Consider the following 21,986-nt stretch of genomic DNA (forward strand, 5'->3'; position numbering starts at 1 on the left):
ATTCCTGCCTGACACAAATCCACCCCAGGCTCCCACGAGACATACCCCCTGCAAGACCAACGTGCATCTAAATAAACACTCACGGAGACAAGTCCCAACACAGACCCTGAAAAACACAGTCAAAGACACACCAACCTCCCCAAAAAGAGCCCCGCCCTCAGAGTGGGATACACACACCACACACGTAAGAGTGCACATTCAGACTCAGAGACACCCCCAACACCTCCTGAGCAGGCTAAGCCAAGAATCAAGAAAGGGCGTCCAGCACCGCCAGGAGGAGCGCAGGACGGGGAGGCCACGAGTGGATGTGGGGACACACAGATGGTGAACAAGGCCCTACTCCCACAGAGACCCAGGGATTCAGGCGCAGACATGGGTACCCATCCGAGCAGAACAATAATCACGAAGCCTCCAGACGCACAGACAGGAGGAGGGACGTACATGCACACAGATACATATACCCAGACACAAGCTCCAGGCAGAAGCAACACACAGGCTCAAGATTCCTGTAAGACAGACACAGAGCACCCAGGAACCCAGACTTCCAGATACAGAGAGACACAAACATATCGAAACAGTCAGAGACTTCTAGAGCCAACACAGAACTGACCCAGCCAGAATGACCTAGACCCAGTCTAACCAACACAGAATGAGCCAGATCTACTCACCCGTATGGAAACCCAGACCCAGGCCCAGACCCCACCAGCTTCCCTACTGAACTATTGATGGAAATTAGTGAAAGCAAAAGCCAGGGGACCTTAGCACCACCAGAGATGAGGCTTAAAATCAGTCAGTAGAGAGCACACCTACTCAGAGATGAGCTTCTGCCCTCCATAGCTGCTAGAAGCATGGGGATACTACCGACAGAGAGGCTGGCTAGACGGGGGATGGAGCAGGGGCACACACCTCGGAGCTCTTGTAGCCCAGGAGCAGATAGGTGGCCATCACCTCGTTGTACCTCTGGCCCACCAGCGAGTCCTGGATCTCTTCCCGTGTGTAACCCATGGACACCATCAACTCTGCGTGGGGGGACATACAGTTAAGGCTGGTCCTGAGTCCTAGGCAGGCTCAACCTCACGGCCCAGCACAGCCTCACCTGTCCGCCGGGGGTCCTTGTAGTCAGGGAGTGGCTCCACATAAGGCTTCAATTCATCATCTTCGTGACCCACATTCATCCATCGATCTTTCATGATTTGCTGGGGAGTAAAGGGAAGGGGGAGGGCAGAGAGGGAGACTCAGCTTGGAGGTTTCCTCGGGAACCCAGGACCTCCTACCAGCTGGGCTCAGGCTGCTCACCTCTAAAGTGCCTCTCTTGCTGGGATTGAGAATGAGAAATTTCTTAAGCAGGTTTTCACAGTCTGTGGACATGTAGAACGGAATACGGTATTTCCCCCTCAGTACCCGCTCCCGCAGCTCCTGTAGGAGGGAAATTTAAATCACCCAAGGCCAAGGGAAGGAACCTAATATCCAGGCTCCTAACAGCTTAAGACTGGCCAGGCAGATATAAATGAAATATGGTTAAGAGGCAGAGAGCCTGGGACAAGGCACCTCACTCAAGAGGCGGTGATGTCAAATACCCCACGCCCTCTGGCTTGATCAGCCCGAGGCTTGCTATTCTGAGGACCTTGGAGGGGTGAACGGACATACAATTGATCCCAGCCCTCAAGAGAGGAACTGAGGTTATTTTGCTGGGTGCAGAGGGCTTTTAATAGCTGCTACCTTTTGCAAGCCCTTCTTTGAAGCTCTGGCTCAGGAAAAATGTAGAAAAGCAGCAAAGGTGAGAGGTCAGGGATAAAACCAGAGGCCAAGAGAAGAAACGAGAGTACACGTGATCTAAGCCTGCACTTCACTCCACCTTGAGGTTCTGTCCATCAAAAGGCAGGGATCCGCTGACCAGTGTATATAGAATAACTCCCAGGCTCCACACATCCACCTCGGGTCCGTCGTATTTTTTGCCCTGGAAGAGCTCTGGGGCAGCGTAAGGGGGACTGCCGCAGAAGGTATCCAGCTTGTTCCCAAAGGTGAATTCGTTGCTGAAGCCAAAGTCTGCAATCTTGATGTTCATATCAGCATCCAAGAGCAGGTTTTCTGCCTGGGAGGTAAGAAGGAAAACGTCAGGGAACCAAGTGGACCACACTAAGGCACCGGACAGGAAGGAGCTGAGCGCAATGGAAGAACAAACAGGAAGTCATCTTCAATGTTAGAACTTCTCCCACCAACTCCAGGGCAGGCCTCCAATCAGTGTGCAGAGGCTGGGCTGGGCTGGAGGAGGGCCGCGCAGGCCGCTCCTCACACAGGCAGCCACGTGAGAGCTGGGATCTGAAGGCTCAGAGACGCGGTGAGCTGTGCAAAGCTTCCCTGTCAGGCCTGGGTTAATCATGGTCACATCTGCGAGGACGTAGGGGCCAGGAAGACTCATAGGTAGTCTCACATGCTAACAGCTCAGTGAAAGAGATGAGTGTGCTGCACATCTGCAAAGCAGCTGTGACGCAGCTGTGGAACAGTCAGCACTGCTTCCTCCGTCAGCCGCCAGGCTGCCTGCAGCCCTCCTGCCACGCCTGGCTGCACCAGAAGGTGAAGGGCTGAGAGGTGAAATGGCAGAGACCCTCTCCTCGCTAGCTGGAATGGGATCCTAAGTCCAGTCATAAGGCCTATGTCAGAAGCAGCCCTAGGGGCTTCCTCATCATCTCCAAAAAATTAAAGGCTGGTGTTTCCTTGAACACTCAGGGTGTAATGGTTATGTCACAGTTAACAGAGGGTGAATGACCCAGCCCTGACTCAAGGACACTGGAGATGAGAGCACGCCTTACCTTTAAGTCTCTATGAACAATAAACTTCTGGTGACAGTACTGCACAGCAGACACTATCTGAAAGGAAGGAAGAGGGGTCAGCTCAGGGGCACCTGAAGGTGGGCTACAGGGGCTGGTGGAGCTGTGATCCTGTGACCGAGTTCGAAGCAGCCACATAGATAAGCAAAGCCCAAAGGACCCTCCAGATGCCGCTTACAGACAGGCAGCTCCTCCCTGTATGCCAAACCCCCCAAAGCAGAGGTCGGGCCCACACTCCACGGAGGAAGTCACACCCACCTGGCGGAATTTGGCTCGAGCCTCTTTTTCTTTCATCCTGCCATGAGCCACTAGGTAATCAAACACCTCTCCTGCAAGTGACAGGGGCAGGGTCTACATCAGAGCTTGCTGGGGCTGGGGAAGGTGGGGACACAGCAGGAAGAGGCAATTCCATACCTACCTCCACTAGCGTACTCCATGACAAGGTAGAGAGTTTTCTCAGTCTCGATCACTTCAAATAACTTAACTACAAGAGAAAAGGCCAAGCTATGAGTCAGAGAAGCAGCAGGGGCCACACATCGAGCCCCAACACGTACAGGGGCATCCCAGGAATCAAAGTTTCCTCCTCTCCCAAAGACAGGTTCCTCTCGAGGCAGCCACACCACTAAGGACAGCCCTGTGCTCCAGAGGCAGAGCTGGATCTTGAGCTGGGTTCCCCAGAGGCATCCTTGAAGACTACAGACTCCAGAAGGCCATGTGCCTCAGGGAGAAGGGCCACATGCTGGGAAGTGGAGCCTTGCTGTGGGGGAAGAGGAAAGGAATGATGACTGGTTCTCACCTATGTTGGGATGATTCAAAACCTTCATTATTCTTACTTCACGGAACAGCTGGAAAATAAAATACCAGGGGTCATGCTTGCTCAGCTTGCTCCCCTCAGGTCCCCTCCAAACAGAGCCACTGCTAAGATTTTTTTTCCAAAAGAGAAAACAGGCAGGGAAAAGAAACAGAGTAGTTGTCCAGATCCTCCATGCCCATCCCCAGTGGCTGAGAAGGACATGGCGGGGAAGGAGAGCAAGAAGGGTCAGTGTGAGGAAAGCTGGGCTCTCATGACTTGTACCCTCAGGGGCAGCATCTGGACGAGCCAGCTGCACCCTTGGGTGCTGTCTCCCCAAATCCAGCCCCCAAACAGCAGACGGGTTTTGGCTGCATGCCTCTGAAAGAGGGCGCGTGAGCCCACGTACATGAACGTTTAGAACCTGAGCTGCTTCTACAGTTCACTGACAAGGCAGACTCTAGCTTGGTCTGTGTGAAGAGGTAGGGGAGCTCTGAAGGGGCCCCTCTGAAGAGGCCCACCACCTTCTGACTTACAGAAGTCAGAGGGCTCTGCACTAGTGGGTACGCCTTTCTCTCCTGGGCCTCGGGGTGGTGACAGAAGAAGCCACTCCTATATATAGCTGATGCCAATTTTAATCAAATCCACCTCCACACACTCACGCTCTCTTTGTGAAACAAAATCAGGGACTCCAAACCATACATTTCCATGAAGAAAGATGACAGAAATGAACTCCATCCCCTCTGCGGGGGCCAGAGAACTGGAGGTGGGGTTTTTTGCAACTTCTAGGCCTCACCGTTTGCACAAGGACCAGAACTAGTTGTGTTGTGTTTTGTTTTTGTTTTTAAGGAGAGGGGAGGTATGGGGACCTAATTTAGGCTATATTTTATGGGGAAAAGTGAACACATCTTTCTTTTTTTTCCTTTAATGAGATCCCAGAGCTTTTGTGGGCTGGAAAGGAAAAGAAGAGACAGGTTTTCCAATCTTCAAGAACCTGATTCTGACCTTGGCTCCCTTTTCTTGTTAGGGCCCAGGTTTTTCTTGCTTTCTTCCCAGGCCCAATAGTTATCTTGGATGAAGAGGCAAAAAATCCTGGACGCCACCTCAGGGGCAATAATGGGCCTGGAAAGGGCGTTCTCCTAGGAGAGCGTGGAGTTTTCTGAGCTTGTCTGGAACCCTGAAGAGGTTAGCTTCTTCAGCGTTTGTCCTTTAGGGATCATTGCTGGGATCAAATTTAAACAGAGTGATTTGGCCAGAATCAGACTGGCCTTGGCAATGGAGTGTGTTCAAAGGCTTTAAAAATGGCTGCATTTGTCTGGTGCTGCTGCTTCCAGCCAGTCAGGAAGAGGCAGGGAGAAAAAAGAGGTGGGAAGTAAGATGGCCTAGCTGACTCTGGCAGGCTAAACTGCTCCAAAGACCAAATGGCCCACACCAAGCTGGCTTCTACTCTGTGAGGTCTGAGCCAACATGTCAAGAGTAGCCCTCTTTCCCTTTCTTCCGGAAAGCTCCCAGCAGCAGGGAAGCCCTGGTGATGACAGCCATGTTTCCTTTGAGTCAAAGAACTGTGAGGGGATCCCAGGGGTAACAAAAAATAGGAAACACCTTGGTTTTGGCTGTCAGCATGTCAGGGCACCTCAACTCACACTAATTCTCTGAGTGTCTCTCTCAGCAACAGCTCCCAACCTCCAGTCCCAAGCTTCCCAATCTCACTGTAGTTGGCTGTTAGCATCAGGTTATGCCCTCTCCTAACTCAAGTAACAATGTGCTCATGAAAAGAAAAACTCAATCTGCCACAAGATGCAAAGAACTAGGTTAATCAAGGTCAGAAAATCTGAGCCAGGGTCAGCTGGAGTATGAGGAAATCTCACTGACCTGAACAGGGACAGCTTTTTGGGAGCCTGACGGGAGATTTCTTCCTTCCCCTAACTGACGGAGCCCAGGGTGGGGGCAGAGGGCAGACAGTTTCCAGTTCTACACCAACCAGTCACTAGTAAGCCGTCCCTCCTCTGCAAATGAAAGTTTTCTTTTCTCACTCCTACATATGTGGTCTCACCTGGAGGGTTCCCCAACCAGCTAAGTAAGACCTCAGTTTTCCACTGTAAGTCAAGAAGGGAAGGAAAAGTTCAACCTCATCTAGCAAAGACTACATGCAAAGGACTCTGCAACTGTTAGTCAAAAGAAGCCTAGAAGTGAGAAGGAAAACTGGGAGGACCTGTCATTAATCTGCACGCACTGTAAGAGGCTTGAAACTGGAGTTCAGTTTCGAAAAACCCCAGCCTTCCATACCCATTCTCTGAAATGTAGCTGGCACAGAATCCAGTGGCAGGTTCTCTGCCTCCTCTTACCCCTGTACTTCTAGAGCCACTCCCCTGGATCATTCAGATCTTACAGTTAACTGCATGTGTTTCTAGTAATGGCTATATACATGTGTATAGGGCTGGTCACAGGCCAGAAGAAAACAAGATGCAGGACGTAGGTCAGACAGGTAGGCCAAGGGGCAGGAAAGGGGCAGAAAGACTTCTAAAAGAGCCAGTGCCTGTGGCCAGGAAGCTCAATCAGGAGAAGCCAACACAGGTGATCCAACCCAAACCCTAAAGATAGCAGAGCCACGGAAAGGGATGGTGGGAACAGTGAAACTACCAGAGATTCTGAATTAGGGGTTCAAGAGGAGGTCCAAATGGGGTCAGCAGATCATTAACTCCTGACAGAGGTTTAGAAAGGGACAGGAGGTACTGTGTGCTTACTTTCTGAAGGCTGGAGGAATTCAGTTGAGTCTTGTCAATGATCTTCACAGCTACCTGAACAAGAGATAAAAAGCCCAAGATTACCTCTCTGACCAGGCTAAACTCAGGACTCGAATCTACTGCCTCCTTTGGCCCTATCCCTCTTAGCACCCCTATCTGTTCAGATCTCATTTCTGCCTGATAAACAAAAGGCTGGCTGTGGTAGAAGTCCCACTACTACCTGCTGGGGTATCAACAGTTGGGAGATGCTGCCACGTCCCCAACCCCAAAGCTCACCTCTTTCCCAGTAAGGATGTGCCGAGCCAGCTTCACCTTGGCGAAGTTACCCTTGCCGATGGTCTTGAGGAGTCGATAGTTGCCAATATGGGGCTGCTCGTCAGCAGAAGTGGCTGAGTTGCGGCCCCGCAGCATGTTGGACTTACTGCTGGGCTTGGAGTCGAGGTGTCCCAAGGTGGGCTGCAGGGTAGAAACATGTACACCTTTGAGTATGCTGCCCTTCCGGTTCCCCATACTACTGCCCTTAGCTCTCTGCAAAAAACTCAAGAGGCTGGGGTATGGGGGCAGACTCCAGGAGGCTGGTAGGCATGCAAAGAAAGAATCATAAGGCAGGGGGATAAAAGGAGGTGGGAAGAGCGCCCACCTTCACGCCAAAAGAGCACAGCCTAAGGTCCAACGTCAACATCCTGTGGGCGCTGGAGCTTAGGACCTAAGCTGTCCCATCACTGGCTCCACTGCCTGGCAACACATCCCCTGTAACAACCCAACAGTTCCTCCACCTCATGTGGGAGAGCGCCGTCTACCGTCCTCCCCGTCGCCTGTTCACACTTTGATAAGGCTACATCTCAAAGTCGCAGGAGCACGATCAGAATTACTGCAAAGCACTCACTGCCTCCCAACACTTTACATTTCTCTTTACTATGTATCACTTTACATTGATTTGTTGTCTATCCGGCAAGAATGGAAGCTCATGAAGACAGGCATGTATCATTTATTCACCGATACATCCCTGCACCTAGACAGACTGGATTAGGGTAGATGCTCAGTGAATACTTGTGCAATGAAAAAATGGAATGACAGGGTCTGTGCAAGGCCACCCTCTGCCCTCCTTAGATATCCCATAGCTCAAATAAGGGTGTGAGGAAGCAGAAATGACAACAACTGGCACCAACAGGTATATAAACATAACACAAAAAAGGTATGGTCCAGATGAAAACATACATCTGTATGAAGACCTGTACAGTCCTCAAAGGGCTAAATGTAGAGTTCCATGTGATCCAGCAATTCCACTCCTAGTTACATACCCAAGAGCAACTGGCACACCCATGGACATTCGTAGTATCACACATTCATAATAGCCAAGAAGTGGAAACAACACAAATGTCTGTCAATTGATAAGTGAAATATCCACATAGTGGAATATTCGTTGGCAATTAAAAAAAAAAAAGAAGGGGCTTCCCTGGTGGCGCAGTGGTTAAGAATCCGCCTGCCAATGCAGGGGACATGGGTTCCACCCCTGATCCGGGAAGATCCCACATGCCGCGGAGCGACTAAGCCCGTGAGCCACAACTACTGAGCCTGTGCTCTAGAGCCCGCGAGCCATAATTACTGAGCCCACACGCTGCAACTACCAAAGCCTGCGCGCCTAAAGCCGGAGCTCTGCAACAAGAGAAGCCACCGCAATGAGAAGCCCATACACTGCAACAAACAGTAGCCTCTGCCTACTGCAACTAGAGAAAGCCCGTGCGCAGCAACGGAGACCCAACGCAGCGCCCGCCCCCCACAAGAAAGAAAGAAAATAACTTAAAAACAAAAAAAAGAACTGACATATGCTACAACATGGATGGGCCTTGAAAGCATTATGCTAAGTGAACAAAGCTGTTCACAAAGGACCACAGGCTATATGATTACATTTATTTGAAATGTCCAGAGTAGGTAAATCCATAGAGACAAGAGAGAGACTCTAGGGCTGAGGAGGCTGAGGAGGGCGAGGGGACTTAGGGGTGACAACTAAGGGCTGCAGTAATGAAAATATTCTAATGAAATGCTGACTGTGGTGATGGATACACAGCTCTGAGGATTTAGTAAAAGCCACTAAATTGTACACTTTAACGGGTGAACAATCCCACTGTTAAGCATCTGGCCTAACTCTGGTCGAGAGCACTGATTTGCCTCCTCCAGAACACCTGATGCCATTGCTCCAGCATGATGGGGATAAAGTGCTGCCAGAGCCTCATCGCAGAACCATCCAGAGCTGCCCTGAAACTTCAAGGAAACCATCTGGAGGGGAGCAGGGTGACCAGAGAAGTGTGACTCAAAATTCTTTCTTTCACGGTCCTTTTCTGGCTCTAAGTGAAGCCCTCAAAAACCACAGAGAAAAGAAATGACTTGCTACCACCCAAGGAACTGTCCAGGGTTCCTTGGCAAGAAGCATGCTTCTCCAACCTGTTGCTTTTCAGCCCTAAGGGGCTATGAATAGGAAAACACTTCCCTCTGCCCCAACTTCCAAGATCGGAAGATGGGTGAAAAGTTTCCTTGGCAACCTCTAAATCACCTCCTAAACTGTCGCTCTCCTGTTTCCTGAGGATATGAGCCAAGGCAGCAGGGTCTTGACAGTCCCCAAGTCCTCAAAGTTTTGCAATGAGAATTTAGTGTCTACCTGAGGATTTGGGTCCTTTGCTCCCTGAAGCCAAATCTGGGAACCCTACTGCCTATCCTGAGCTCTGCTCTGCCCATCCCTCTCCACGTTTCCTGCTCCAGGGGCTGCTCTGTGTTGCCCAGCAGGACAGCATCCTCCCCACACCCAGAGGCTCAGCTGCACACAGAACTTCAAGGAACAGCAACAACCCTCCTCCTTACTGGGACAGAGAGGGTGCTTAAGAGTACAGACGCAGAGACAAACTGCCAGGTTCAAGCCCCGAATCTGCCGCTCACTCAACACGTGTTAACTCTATTATTATTAACAACATCCTTAAGATGGAGATGAGATTATTACAAAGCAGGAAGGAAATCATCTAAAAGATGACCGACGTGGGATGATCCCACACGTGGGTGTCAGGAGATGGTCTAGTGGGTGCCGAGGAGCTCTGTCCAACAGAACTAGGTTCCAGTCCTGGCTCCCCCACTTACTAGCATGAGTTTCCTTATCTGTAAAGTGGTGATAAAGTAGTCCCTATTTCACATTCATTAGGTGACAGAAAATATGTAAAATGCCTTATCCAATGCTCAAAAAAGAACCACCATGAATACCATTATTTTTAGTTCCTAAATACTACAAAGCCTATTTGCAAAGCCGGAAGTCTCATTGTCAACAAGACTTCTGCATCTCAGTCAAGCCCTCCTAAGCCAGCTGCAGCCTATCTGGAGGCCAAGAGATGCTACGTATTGGCCCTCCCGGCTGAGCATCAGCCACCTGGCCTGCACCAGCACCTTCAGCCTTCACAGGAGGAGACTCGACAGGGCGGCTGTGAAGGGCTGATTCCAAGCTAGGTATCCAGGACAGTCAAAGAGAAGGTTCTGCTTGTCTGGGACCCAGAGAAGCAGAGAACACTGGTGCGTGCTCTTTGATTCCCTGCTCTAAAAGTCACACACTCCCGTTTCAGGACCGAACTACCCAACTCTCAGGACTCAAAAGACACAGTCCTTCTCTTACCCCCTTCTGCCTCTTCTATGTTGTGAGATATTTCCCACAGCAGGGATGTGGGACAGGGTGAGGAAGCAGAGAAAGGAGAAAGTCTCTAGTAGGAAATGTTCCTTGGACCAAGGCCCCACGAGAGGCAGCTTCTTTAAAGGCTGAAGAGGAGGTAGGGGTGTGGGTGGCTATCACGGAGAGAGAGTCCCATCCCTGGTTCTCGACTAGGCCCATGTAACCTGGACCCAGATCTCACCAACAGGGTGGGGGGCTGAAGACTAGCTGCCCTTCTGGGCCAACTAAGCAGAATCTAGCTAGAGCCATGCTCTGCCCCCCACCTCCATCCTCCTTGCACACAGTAAGACATCGAACACCAGACATCCTCAAAGCTCTGGCTGACATCACACCATAGGCAGGCCCCCAAGGTCTGAGGCCAGTCTGTTGAAAGCAGACACCACGGCTGTCAGGCAGCTTTCAGAAAGAACAAGGGGTCACCCTGTGAGGCAGCATTTGGAACCAAGTGGCAGAACACGCAGGTTACTAAGCAGGCCTGATTCAGAATTAGGGCCTAAACAGCTCTGAGGTCCTCAATCGAGAGGAGAGAAGGCAGGACATGAGGATGAAAAAAAAAGTCTTATATCCAATGGGCCCTTCAACCTGGATCTCAGAACTCAGCCTAGGCATGTTGCCACGTTTGCCCGGAAGACAGCCTCCACCCCGAGAGGCCCGGCGCTGACTCAGGTAGGCAGGGCCCCTTCCCTAATGCTGGAGGCCCTGGCCAACAGTTCGCCCCTAGAAAAGCTCACGCTTTGGGGCTCTGCACTCAGGTTTGGCCTCGAGTGTCCTGAGACTTCCCTGGGGCCGGGAGGGGGCCAAGCTGGGAAGGGGGATAGACAGGTACTCCCTGGCCAGAGGCAGAGTGAGCCTGGGCACTGTGGAATGGAGGAAAAGTGTCCCTTGGGCACCGGCCCTGGGCGGCCGCCCCAGACCCGTCTCCCCTCACTGTAGCGCTCGTGCGCCCTCCCTGGGCCTCTGCCTGTCACCAGCCCGTTCCCTTCACTCTGGCTGGGCCTGCTCACTCGACCTAAGGGGAGAGTCTTCTCTGGGCATTTGCCGCCTCTTCCTTTCTCAGCCAATGCCTCTTCCCAGGAGGAGCACTTCCCTGTGCTAGTTGCTGCCTGGCTCCATTTAGCAACCCTTCAAAGATCCTGTGTTTGGGGTGAGACGGATGAAAGAGGAGGGGGCAATTCCACAGCAAAAAAAAAAGGGGGGGAAACATACCCGGCTGGAGAAAGGGACAAGGACTACCAGCGACTTCCATTCAGCAGAGCCCACAGCAGGATCTGTCAGGCAGTGAGGGCAAAGTACAGAGGCCGGGAAGAGCCAGGCCCAGGGCGGGGGCTCCTGGCTCCGTCAGCCACCCTTACTCAGCTGAAGCAGGCGACTCCTTCCACCACCTCGTCAGTGAAAAGCAGCGAAGCAGCCAGGCCAAGCGGCTCCTGCCTGGGAACCTGGACTGTGTCGCAACCGAAACCACCACTAGCAGAGAGAGCCCAGGCTTGGCAAGCAGAGCAACGGGGACAAAGCCCTGCGGCTTCTTGTGGGCCAGGGTCTGGTAGCCAGAAGATGCATGCAGTCCTCGGACACTACCCAGGAGCAAGGTGGGAGGAAAGGGGCAGGAGGCTAACGGGAAGGAAGGGAGACAGAGAGAGTAAGAGGCGGGTTTAGATCAACTTCCTTCTCCCTTCCCCTCCCCCTCTCCGGAAGTGGGCTGCCCCACCCTCCCCAAGGTGCTTTGCTGGGTAACAGCTGGGAGAGGGTGAGGAGGAGACTAACGCCAGCCCAGGTTGTCATAAAGCCATTATCTCACCTGCAGCAGGTGGGACCTGGGTACGGGCTCAAATCTGCGGGAGGAGTATGTGTGAATCAGACGTGCTGACCCAGAGAGCGCCAGCAAACCACCCGTGCGGCGGGGTGGGAGCAGAAACTAGCCATCCAACAGTGGCACGTGGACCTCCTACTTCACAAAAAGCAGTGTTTGACCTCAGAAAAATGCACGTTCCACTTAAACAGATAGTATTCTGGACATAATATCAGGAGATTCAGGAACCCTGTGAAGCCCCTTAGGTCCGTGGGTTCTAGACTAAGAATCTTTGTCACTGATAGAGAATGAGATGCTTAATCCTAAATTTTGCCCAAAGGCTGGGAACAAACCAAATGCTTCTCTAAATCCCTTCCAGCCCTGATTCTGGGAGTCTATCTCCAGGTTCCCACCCACCTCCAAGTCTCCATCACCCCCCACCCCACCCCAATACTGCTTTCTTTGAGAACTCTTGAGGGCCTGGGGGCAGCAGGGGAAGCCATTCCTCACACCTGCCTCCAGCCAAGCCCCTGCTGTCCAGGCATCTGCTGTCCTTGTGGCAAACTGGAGCCCTCCCCGTTTGTGTTCTGGTCTCGGCCTTTCTTCTGGCCGCCAGATCAACTTCACATTGTTCCACTACTCGAGGCTAGGGTCTTTCCCACTAGGCAACTCTTTAAAGATCTCATGCTGGGAAGCCATAAACCCCTCTAGGGAAGGGCAAAGCCTCCCACTGACCTCACAGCACCTGAGCACAGACACCTGGGAGACCGTGCTACTCAGTGTTCACCTTATGTATGAACCCTGGTCAACAGATTCGGCATTTCTGGTACTACCATCTGCTGGCACATACTTCCCATGTTCTCCACACCGTAAACCTACAGGATAGGGAGCATCTTCATTTTACAGATGAGAAATTTAAGCACAGAAGTTAACAGACTTGCCCAAGGTCAGCCTCCCAGTGCAGAGCTGGGACTGGAGCCCAGGGCTTTCGCGCCCACTCCAGCACTCTGCTGTTCCTCACGGTCCCCTTCACCAGCTCCTCTTCAATGCTTCTGAAGCCTAATCTGCTCTTATTTCTCCCAGAAGAATGAGTCCCTCGCTCTTCCTCCACAGATTAGGAAGAGGGGAAAGATGTGAAGATTCCGGAAAGGTGCCTGGGACAGCAGGAAGGCCAACATCCGGGTTAAGGCCAGTGGGGGGCTGGGGCTGTTTTAAAGGCCTACCCAGGTGGTCCCACAGCACCCCCTGCTCTCACTCCTTCCCAAAGTGGGCCCTCATCTCAGTGGAAGAGGTCAGGCTTTATTCTGGACCCTGGGCTCAGGCTTGCCCCTCCACTCAGATGCCAGAGCGGGATCAAATGGCTTCATTTTCCAGTCTCCAGGATTTTGCAATGTGACAGAAGGATTGTTTCCTCAATCTTATTTGTTGGGGGGCAGTAAGGGGCTTTGTAAACTGAGGAAGTACCAAGCAGTGACCTCAGAGAGGCTGGGGAGAGACAGGATGGGACTGAGCTGAAACGTCACATGGCAAATCACTAGTTCTTTAACCCTTCCTCCTTCATTGCATCCAGGAGTCTTCTTTGCATCCTTTGATCCTGAGCAACTGTCACTCTCAACAGCCAAGAGTCAATACACCAGCGGAGCATTCTGGGTAGGAGAGCTCTGGTAAAGCTTGGTAAGCAGTGACCAGTGCAGAGTCTGGATGTACACCCCCAGCCCCAGAAGGAACCGTGATGTCTCCACCTGGGGAACCCCCACCATCCCTTAATACTCCGTTGCAGAGCGGAGGTGGGCTTGTGTAAAACTGCCAAAGGGCTGCTCCCTTTTTCCAACCAGGGTAGATGCCTCCCTGACAAAGGAGGCCAGCACAGCCTGTGGCCGAAGCAAAGCCAAAAGCAAGGTGGTTCGCTGCCCTCCAGCTCTCTAAGCTGCAAGTCTCACCCCAAGGCTGGGAGACCAGCACTGCAGCCTGGGCCATGCAGGGAGCCCATGCGCCTCAAAGCTGCCACAGCAGAGCCAGTGCCTGCCTGGGAAGTCCGGCAGGTGAGAACCGACCTGGAGTGAGATCCGAGCTGAGCCACCTACAGCCCCTTCATGCATGGAAGCTGCGGTGCAAGGAGCACCCCTCAAATCTCCTGTCTTCTGAGCCACCTGAAATGCTGGGGTCCTCTTCAAAAATGGTGGATTCTACTGAGCAACCACGGCCTCAGAAGCTTCCACACTTTATCCCTGAGAATCTGCTCACTGGGGCCTGGTCTCTATCTCAGTCCCCAATTACTGTTGCCCTGTTCAGCAAACCTTCATTGAGCACCCACCTCTGGAGCCTGTTGCAAAGTACAGAGAGATCTGGTTCCTGCCTTCTAGAGACTGAGAGGAGGGGAACCATACACGTCTCGACTCACGATGGTATCTCTGCTTACTTGTTAGTCAGGCAGGATAGCACAGCAGAGCTCCGGAGGCAGCCGGAGGCAGTGGGGGCCCTGCCTTCGCTCCTTACCAGCTCACCGAACACCACCAGCAAGATCACTTGGCACCTCTAGGTCTCAGTTTCCTCACCTGGGACATGAGGACACTAGCTGTTCCCACTTCACAGGATTAGTGTGAAGATGAAATGAGAAAATCCACGCCAGCGTTGACCACGGTCACTGGTGCGCAGTAAGGTCTCGACCATGTTTTCTAAGATCTCTCTTCACTTTCAGGCAGGGACCTTTGTCTCCCATCTACAGGGGTTCTCTGAGCCCTGAGAAGAGCTATAATCTCTAAGAACTTGACTACAAGTACCAGTGTAGCAAAGCTGGTATTCCTTCTAGAATGAGGAAAGTCAAATTTCTACCATGGCTGGGCTGTCAGACAAAAAGGACCCTCCTTCCTAACACCACTCCTGCCAAGAGAAGTAGGTGACTGAGAAGGCAGCCACGCCTCTGCCCTCTGAGCAGCCCAGGGCGGGAGGAAGGTGTGCCCACTCTTCCCTTCCTCATCATTTTCTTAACTCCTTCCTCTCAGAAAAGGTCCAAGAAACGGCCAACATACCAGTACCACATGGTGCCAAGGGCTGGGGGAAGCTCACATTGCCAGCCTCGCACTCCATTCGGCTCCTCCCTACCAGTGGGTTACCGTAACCATGGAGACCAACAAGTTCCTCCATATCACAGGAGAGCCTGCCTGCCAGCAGCCCAGGGCTCTGGGGGAGGCAGAAGGCAGCCTGCAGCAGGAAGGTCTGGCTCGCTTTACAGAGGACTGTGGGGAGCTGATGGGAGACTAACCAGTGAAGCTGAGGTGCCTGGGCCTCCCTCCAACTTCCTTTTCTTTGCCCAGTAGTTTGTTTTTAGCACATTCATTGTCTGGCTGTATGTGGTGTGGTAGTGAAGGGTGTCACTCTGGAGTCAGACAGACCCGCGGTGGGACCCCAGCTCCACCACTCTGGCTGCTGCGTAGGGAATGGACTGGAACTGTGGTATGAAGAGCTACACAGATCCACACACACTAAAAGGCTCCAGATCTCATATAATACCTTCTTTTAAGTGATCCAGGTAAGTAAACCCTCTTATCCCTTGTTTATCCCAAATCCCTTTGTTCAAATAGTTATCCAGACACCTTCTTAGCTGAGAGTGATCTCTCCCTTCTCTGACTCTCACAGCATCCTATCTGTACCCATTCAGCTCTTCTGATTTTGTGCCTCTATGCCTTCACCCCCTCTTTGAGCTCTGAGAAGTCAGAGGTCACCGTTGTATGCCTTTAGTGCCTAACAGTGCCCCACGTTATAATACTCATGGAATATATACAGAATAAAAGTGGTACAACTTTTTGATCCCTAAAGTTGCTCCCCTCCTCCCCCAAGGAGATAAGCAAGGGCAGAGGAAGGAAGATCAAAACCTCTGGCCAGAAGACCCCTTTCCCCTCTTTCGGGGCATTTACTGCCCTTTGAAGTTGGTTGGTTACTGTCTGTCCTTCCCACTAGACTACACCATAAAGGGAAGGCCCCCGGTCCGTCTGATTCATGGCTCACAACAATGTCTATAACACAGAGCGGAAGTATTCAGTAAGGTAATGAATGAATAAAGGTGAACGAATGAATAAATAAGAAAACATGTTGGGGCATCTTCGTGACAGTCCCTGGGATACATGCCAATAACCCACATCAGCGCACTCCGCATACAACATCCAAGTGGGCAGTGGGTCATGAGATCCTCTCTCCCCAAAATGGATGACATCCATGGAGCGTCAGTTCTACTAACAAGCTTTCTCTCAGGTGGGACAAGCCCCTTGGAACTCTCATCTGTCACAAAGCTTGAGGCAAAGGTGGTCACCTAGGAGAACTGGAGGCAGGCTCAGAATACAGGCACAGCTGAGGACCAGCAGCCCCCACCCCCATCCCTGGCTCCCCTCAATCAAGCTTAAGCCCTCCTTTCATCACAGAGGGGGATCCCTCTCCTCGAACTTCCTGCTGCCCAACAACCACCAGGCCCTCCCACTTCAGACAGTTCTCTCTGCCTCTCCACATTCAATCCCTCCACTGCTTTGCTACCAAAACCACTGTGTCTTGCTGTGACAATGCAATGCAGCTTGAGCCATTCTAAGAGCTACTGATTTGGGGAAGTGACAGTGACTTTAGGAGACATTTACTTACTGTTTGCCACACCGAGAGCTGCTTTAATATTTCCTCTTTGAACCAATGTACTGATTGCAAGGCCCTGTCAACCCTAGAGAGCCAAAAAATTCACCCATATACACCTGCCTTCTGTCCAATGCACAAACGGCGTTCCCACCCAGCCGCCACCCTCCCCAAACTGCCTCCTGTTACAGAAAAGCAGAGGGACTAAAAACGGCAGCTGGGGAGCTCAGGTGACTCACCCAGCATAATCACCTCCTCCCAGAATCTCCAATCTTCTCCTGGGGTTTTTGCCAACACAAAATAAAAAAGAAGCACGAGATCTAAAAAAACAACAACAACAAAAAACCCCTCTCTCAGCGTTTATGCAACAGCCTTTCTACCTGGGTGCAGATTTAACCCTTTGTCTCTGCCCCTTCCAATGCGGTTTCCTTAAAATGTTTTTATGCTGAGGCCGGGAAACAGGCCTTCCGGGTCTTATCTGGTTCCAGCTCTACACTGGAAGGTGCTGAATAAGACATGTGCCTCTTTCCACTGCATCTTCCTCTGGAAGTGGAAAAACTACTACCTTCCTACTCCTCCAGTTTCAAAGAGGGAGTTGAAGAAGGAAGAGGAAATATCAGAAAAAAGATTGGGACAAGTTTGCTGCCCCAGAAGTCACCATGGTCAGAGATCAGAGCTCCAGCAGGACAAGAAGTAATAGAAACCACCTAAGGCTGGCACCACCACTCTCAGAACCTGTCTCCACCTGGCCGGGCTGCAATGTGGCTCTTCCACTTACGTGACCACTAAAACTCCAACTGGCTGCTCTTTCCATGAGCAAACCCCCATCGCGCTGTTCCTGCTCACAGGGAGAGGTGCTATCCTCCTCCTACAACAGATCATTGAAAACCCAAGCAGGTGAGGACACATGAGCTGTGGAATGAGGGACGCCCCTGTTTCCGGTGCTACCTGACAATGGGTTGAATCAGTCAAAATTGAGAATTCAGTCTCACCTGTTCCCAGAACAATCACAGGAGCTGCACACAGCTCTCTAGCAAACTTTCTAGGTAGGAAGTGGTGTGTGCGTGTTTATCTTTGGCATTTGGCATCTAGAAAGACAACTTTTGTGATAGCTGGTGCTATGACTACAAAGTAATGAGAATGCTCCCACAAGGCACATGCAAATCTGCTGCAGCACATTAGTCAAGAAACCCCCAACTTGGGACTTCCCTGGTGGTCCAGTGGTAAAGAATCTACCTTACAATGCAGGGGACACAGGTTCGATCCCTGGTCAGGGAACTAAGATCCCACATGCCATGGGGCAACTAAGCCCACAGCACCACAACTACTGAGGTTGCACACTTCAACTAGACAGCCTGCGTGCTGCAAACTACAGAGCCCACGCGCTCTGGAGCCCGTGCACCACAACTACAGAGCCCAGGCGCCCTGGAGCCCATCCACCACAACTAGAGAGAAGCCCGTGCACCGCAAGGAAGAGCCCGCAGTCTGCAACAGAAGATCCAGCATGCCTCAACAAAGATCCCATGAGCCGCAACTAGACCCGATGCAGCCAAAAATAAAAAAATAAATAAATAAATACATTAAAAATCTTTAAAAAAAACAGGCAAAAGACTAAAAAAAGAAATCCCCAACTTACCAAAAATTCTGTTCTATTTTTCCATAGAAGCATGTTACAAATGATGGCTGCATTCTCAGGCCAGCCCACCCCATCAGGGCCCACCACTGTATCTGAAGTAGTGTATTAACCATACTTAACACTTAAACCAGAGTTCAGAATAGGAAAATGAATTCAGTGTTCCAACATGGGACCTAGGAACGTATCTTTGCTCTCCAAGGAGCGTGGGCCGTAGAAACTGGGGTTTCTTAACCTTCAAACTCTGGGTGAGGGCTTGACATAAAAGGACTTGAGCACCTGGGGGTGGCTGGGTAGGAGGGAGGGTCTAAGGAGATATGAACCTAGGTGGAGATGAAGAATAAGGCTGGAGGAAAGGAATTCTGAATGGACACTGCCTTACAGGAGAGAAGGGCTAATTAAAGGAAGGCCAAGTAGAACTTCCAGAGAGAGAGAAGGCAGCCTGGGACAGTCCCCTGACATATCAGGGGAAACACTCTTTACAACTGTCTTCCCTACTGGGTACCTCCTTTCTACCTCACTGGGCCCGCCGCTACCACCGCAGTCTCAACCTCGGGCCAAGGGCAGAGACTGCTGAATCCTGTTACTAAGTGGCCATGACCTGGGCAGGTGCCTTGGCTAGCTCGTCGGATAAACGGAGGAGGGCTCATTTGTCAGAAGCTGGGTGGAGAAGATTGGAAAGCACAAGTTTCTCACTGGGACTGAGAACATGGCAGCTTGACTTTAGGCCTAGGTTGCCTCTGAAGCCAAACACTGTTCGTTTTCTGGTAGCAACGACAGTTCTCCTCCCTAGCTGTTTGTGTGCATGACCTAGGAGCAGAGAATATGGTAAATGAGATTACAGCTATTTTCCATTGTAAGTGCCTTCTTAAAAAACACTTTTATAGTTAATTCATCTTCTCAGAGACAGAGTCCGAGGAAGAGAGTCTGACTGTACTGGTTTCTAAGAGAAAGGAGTGGTCCAGAAAAGGCCAGTTTAGCCCTGGCTAAGGCAACGGGGAGATGTGGGTTCAGACTTCACTGCTGGAGGTTCTGAGCTTTCTAACGTCTGTGATTTGAACACGGGAGCAGGGCCCTATGGTACAGATTAACTCATGTGCTGGTGGAAGCCCTCAGGAACTAGATCCACCAACTGACCGGTGGTGCTGGGGAGGAAGGGGGCCACTTCGGGGCATTGTTAGATGCACTATTTATTACACAGACTGCAGACAAGAGAATGCTGGTTGTTTTGAAGGAGGCAAGCAGCCAAGTTTCTAGCTCTCCACCTCCGAATTCACTCAGAGAGAGCCGGGAAGAAAGGATGCCTGCAAAAGGAATACAGATCCTCCCCAACAAATCCTGAAGGGCAGCTCTAATTGCCAACAGGCATGGTGGCTTAAATAAAGACCGGAAGATTGAGAGAAAAAAACCCACCCAGGATACCTCCGGTCAGAAGAGTCTGGCTGCGTAGCAGGAGGCCACTGCTACCCATCCTGTTGTTCTATCTAGTCCATGCAAACACCGAGTACAAGGACAAAGACCCCATAGTCATAACGGGGTTTCTATCAAGAGAAAACAAAGGGGTAAAGTCAGAAATTATCCAACACCATCCAAAACACTTAGAACAATGCCTGGCATATATTAAATGCTCATGACATGCTAGCTATTATTACTATAATTCCATATGCTTTCCCAACTTATTCTGTAGGTTGCTAGAAAAAGATATGGCTTTTGCATAAGTTTTTATGTTTTTTTAATAAGATTTTTAAAAAATTAATTATTATTTATTTTTGGTTGCATTGGGTCTGTTGCTGCGTGTGGGCTTTCTCTAGTTGCGGCGAGTGGGGGCTACTCTTCCTTGCGGTGCACGGGCTTCTCATTGTGGTGGCTTCTCTTGTTGTGGAGCACGGGTTCTAGGCGTGCGGGTTTCAGTAGTTGTGGCTCAGGGACTCTAGAGCACAGGCTCAGTAGTTGTGGTGCGTTGGCTTACCTGCTCTGAGGCATGTGGGATATTCCCGGACCAGGGCTCAAACCCATGTCCCCTGCATTGGCAGGCAGGTTCTTAACCACTGTGCCACCAGGGAAGCCCAGATACGGCTTTTGGCTTTAACTTCTTTACCCACTGCTTACCACAAATTCTCTATTCTCCAAAAAGAGATGGATCTTTCAAACCGGCCTAGGAAAGCGCTAGAGTTGGAAGACCAAGTTCTGGTCACCTATTTGCACAGCTCAGACTTGGACGTGGGTTTCTGGCAGAGCCAGAAAAGGCTCCAGCAGCTCAACTGTTTTATCCCTTCCATAAAAGGCCACTCTACTTGTCCCTGATAAAAAGCACTTTAAACACACACATCCAACCCTAGGAAAATCCAGAGTACACACCACAGCTCCTGAGACACACAATGTCAACAATCTTGCCAAGATTTTCTAGGTATATGGAACTGGAAACTTTGCAAATTAATAGTCACAATGGGAAATGTGACCGGTATTTAAGAAACACTCACACACTCACACAGTGTGGCCAGAGTCCCTGATTGTTATGTACTGAAGAGCACTGCCTCTTCCGTAGTGAGACGAGGGAAACTCAGAGCCAGGGTAGTGGGGGTGAGTGTGGTGGTGAAAACTTAGCTGCACCCCCAGCTCCTGAGTGTGTCTGGCTTGGAGACTCAGCAGCCTTCGTGGCAGCCAGGCTCCCACCACCAGCTGTCCTTCACACAACATAACAAGATCACTGTTTGGGAAGATGGGATTTTCGGTGTTGGGTTTTGTATCCCATAAGCTGGCATGCATCTGTCTCAGGGGCAGTTTCCTGAAACAGCTGCATGTCATGGGCCCCGGCAGACAGGATTTGAGATACAGGAGAAAGATAAATGAGATACCAGAAGTAGCAATTCAGGGATGATAAAGGTAAGAAGGAATGAAACTGTCTAGCTGTCCTTTTCTCACTCCTGTCCCATAAGAGCTGACTTTTCCTACCTGGTCCTCACTAAGGAATCATAAACACTCCTGTTTCCCTTTCTTGACAGACCCAGGCTTCCTCCTGGCATCTCCACATTTTTGTGGAGCTCTAACACATCAAGTGACTGTCTTCCCTACTGGGTACCTCCTTTCTACCTCACTGGGCCCGCCGCTACCACCGCAGTCTCAACCTCGGGCCAAGGGCAGAGACTGCTGAATCCTGTTACTAAGTGGCCATGACCTGGGCAGGTGCCTTGGCTAGCTCGTCAGATAAACGGAGGAGGGCTCATTTGTCAGAAGCTGGGTGGAGAAGATTGGAAAGCACAAGTTTCTCACTGGGACTGAGTACGTGGCAGCTTGACTTTAGGCCTAGGTTGCCCCTGAAGCCAAACAGATACTGTGGTATCTGAAACTGATGCTGGGGCTCGCCTGGTGGCGCAGTGGTTAAGAATCCGCCTGCCAATGCAGGGGACACGAGTTTGAGCCCTGGTCCGGGAATATCCCACATGCCGCGCAGCAACTAAGCCTGTGCGTCACAACTACTAAGCCTGCGCTCTAGAGCCCGCGAGCCACAACTACTGAAGCCCGCGTGCCCAGAGCCTGTGCTCCGCAACAAGAGAAGCCACCACAATAAGAAGCCCGCGCACTGCAATAAAGAGCAGCCCCCACTCGCCGCAACTAGAGAAAGCCTGTGAGCAGCAACGAAGCCCCAGCGCAGCCAAAAATAAATAAATAAGTAAATTTTAAAAAATAATTAAAATAATAAAGCTGATGCTGGCTACCCCGTTAAGAGATAATCAAGGTCACGTGAGCTGGCCCGACATGTTCTGCTGTACTTGTTTATGGGCAAGAGGATTCAAACAACCTGTCAGGGGAGGGAAGGGGGCAAACCCTGTAACAGGGCAATCACTGGGAACACCACACAGAGGCCTCCTGCCAAGAGATCTTTTGCTCAAA

General features: G+C 51.2%; 1 protein-coding gene across 8 annotated transcripts in view; it reads right to left on the bottom strand.

Moving 5' to 3' along the window:
• Nucleotides 1-21,986, bottom strand: part of MARK2 (microtubule affinity regulating kinase 2) — a 58,753-nt gene that overhangs the window by 9,162 nt on the left and 27,605 nt on the right. For 7 of the 8 annotated variants that reach the window (XM_079928204.1, XM_079928203.1, XM_079928205.1 and 4 more), the window contains exons 2-11: nucleotides 6,639-6,818; nucleotides 6,363-6,416; nucleotides 3,625-3,673; nucleotides 3,247-3,312; nucleotides 3,087-3,157; nucleotides 2,811-2,867; nucleotides 1,856-2,092; nucleotides 1,297-1,416; nucleotides 1,097-1,196; nucleotides 907-1,019 (exon numbers count right to left, since the gene is read on the bottom strand). In XM_079928204.1, the coding sequence (XP_079784330.1) occupies nucleotides 907-1,019; nucleotides 1,097-1,196; nucleotides 1,297-1,416; nucleotides 1,856-2,092; nucleotides 2,811-2,867; nucleotides 3,087-3,157; nucleotides 3,247-3,312; nucleotides 3,625-3,673; nucleotides 6,363-6,416; nucleotides 6,639-6,818 (1,047 nt within the window). Of the gene's footprint in view, nucleotides 1-906; nucleotides 1,020-1,096; nucleotides 1,197-1,296; nucleotides 1,417-1,855; nucleotides 2,093-2,810; nucleotides 2,868-3,086; nucleotides 3,158-3,246; nucleotides 3,313-3,624; nucleotides 3,674-6,362; nucleotides 6,417-6,638; nucleotides 6,819-17,240; nucleotides 17,325-21,986 lie in introns of those variants that run through there. The other variant, XM_079928200.1, reaches the window with a different exon arrangement.

Source organism: Stenella coeruleoalba (assembly GCF_951394435.1).
Source record: "Stenella coeruleoalba genome assembly, chromosome: 8".
Taxonomy (NCBI): domain Eukaryota; kingdom Metazoa; phylum Chordata; class Mammalia; order Artiodactyla; family Delphinidae; genus Stenella; species Stenella coeruleoalba.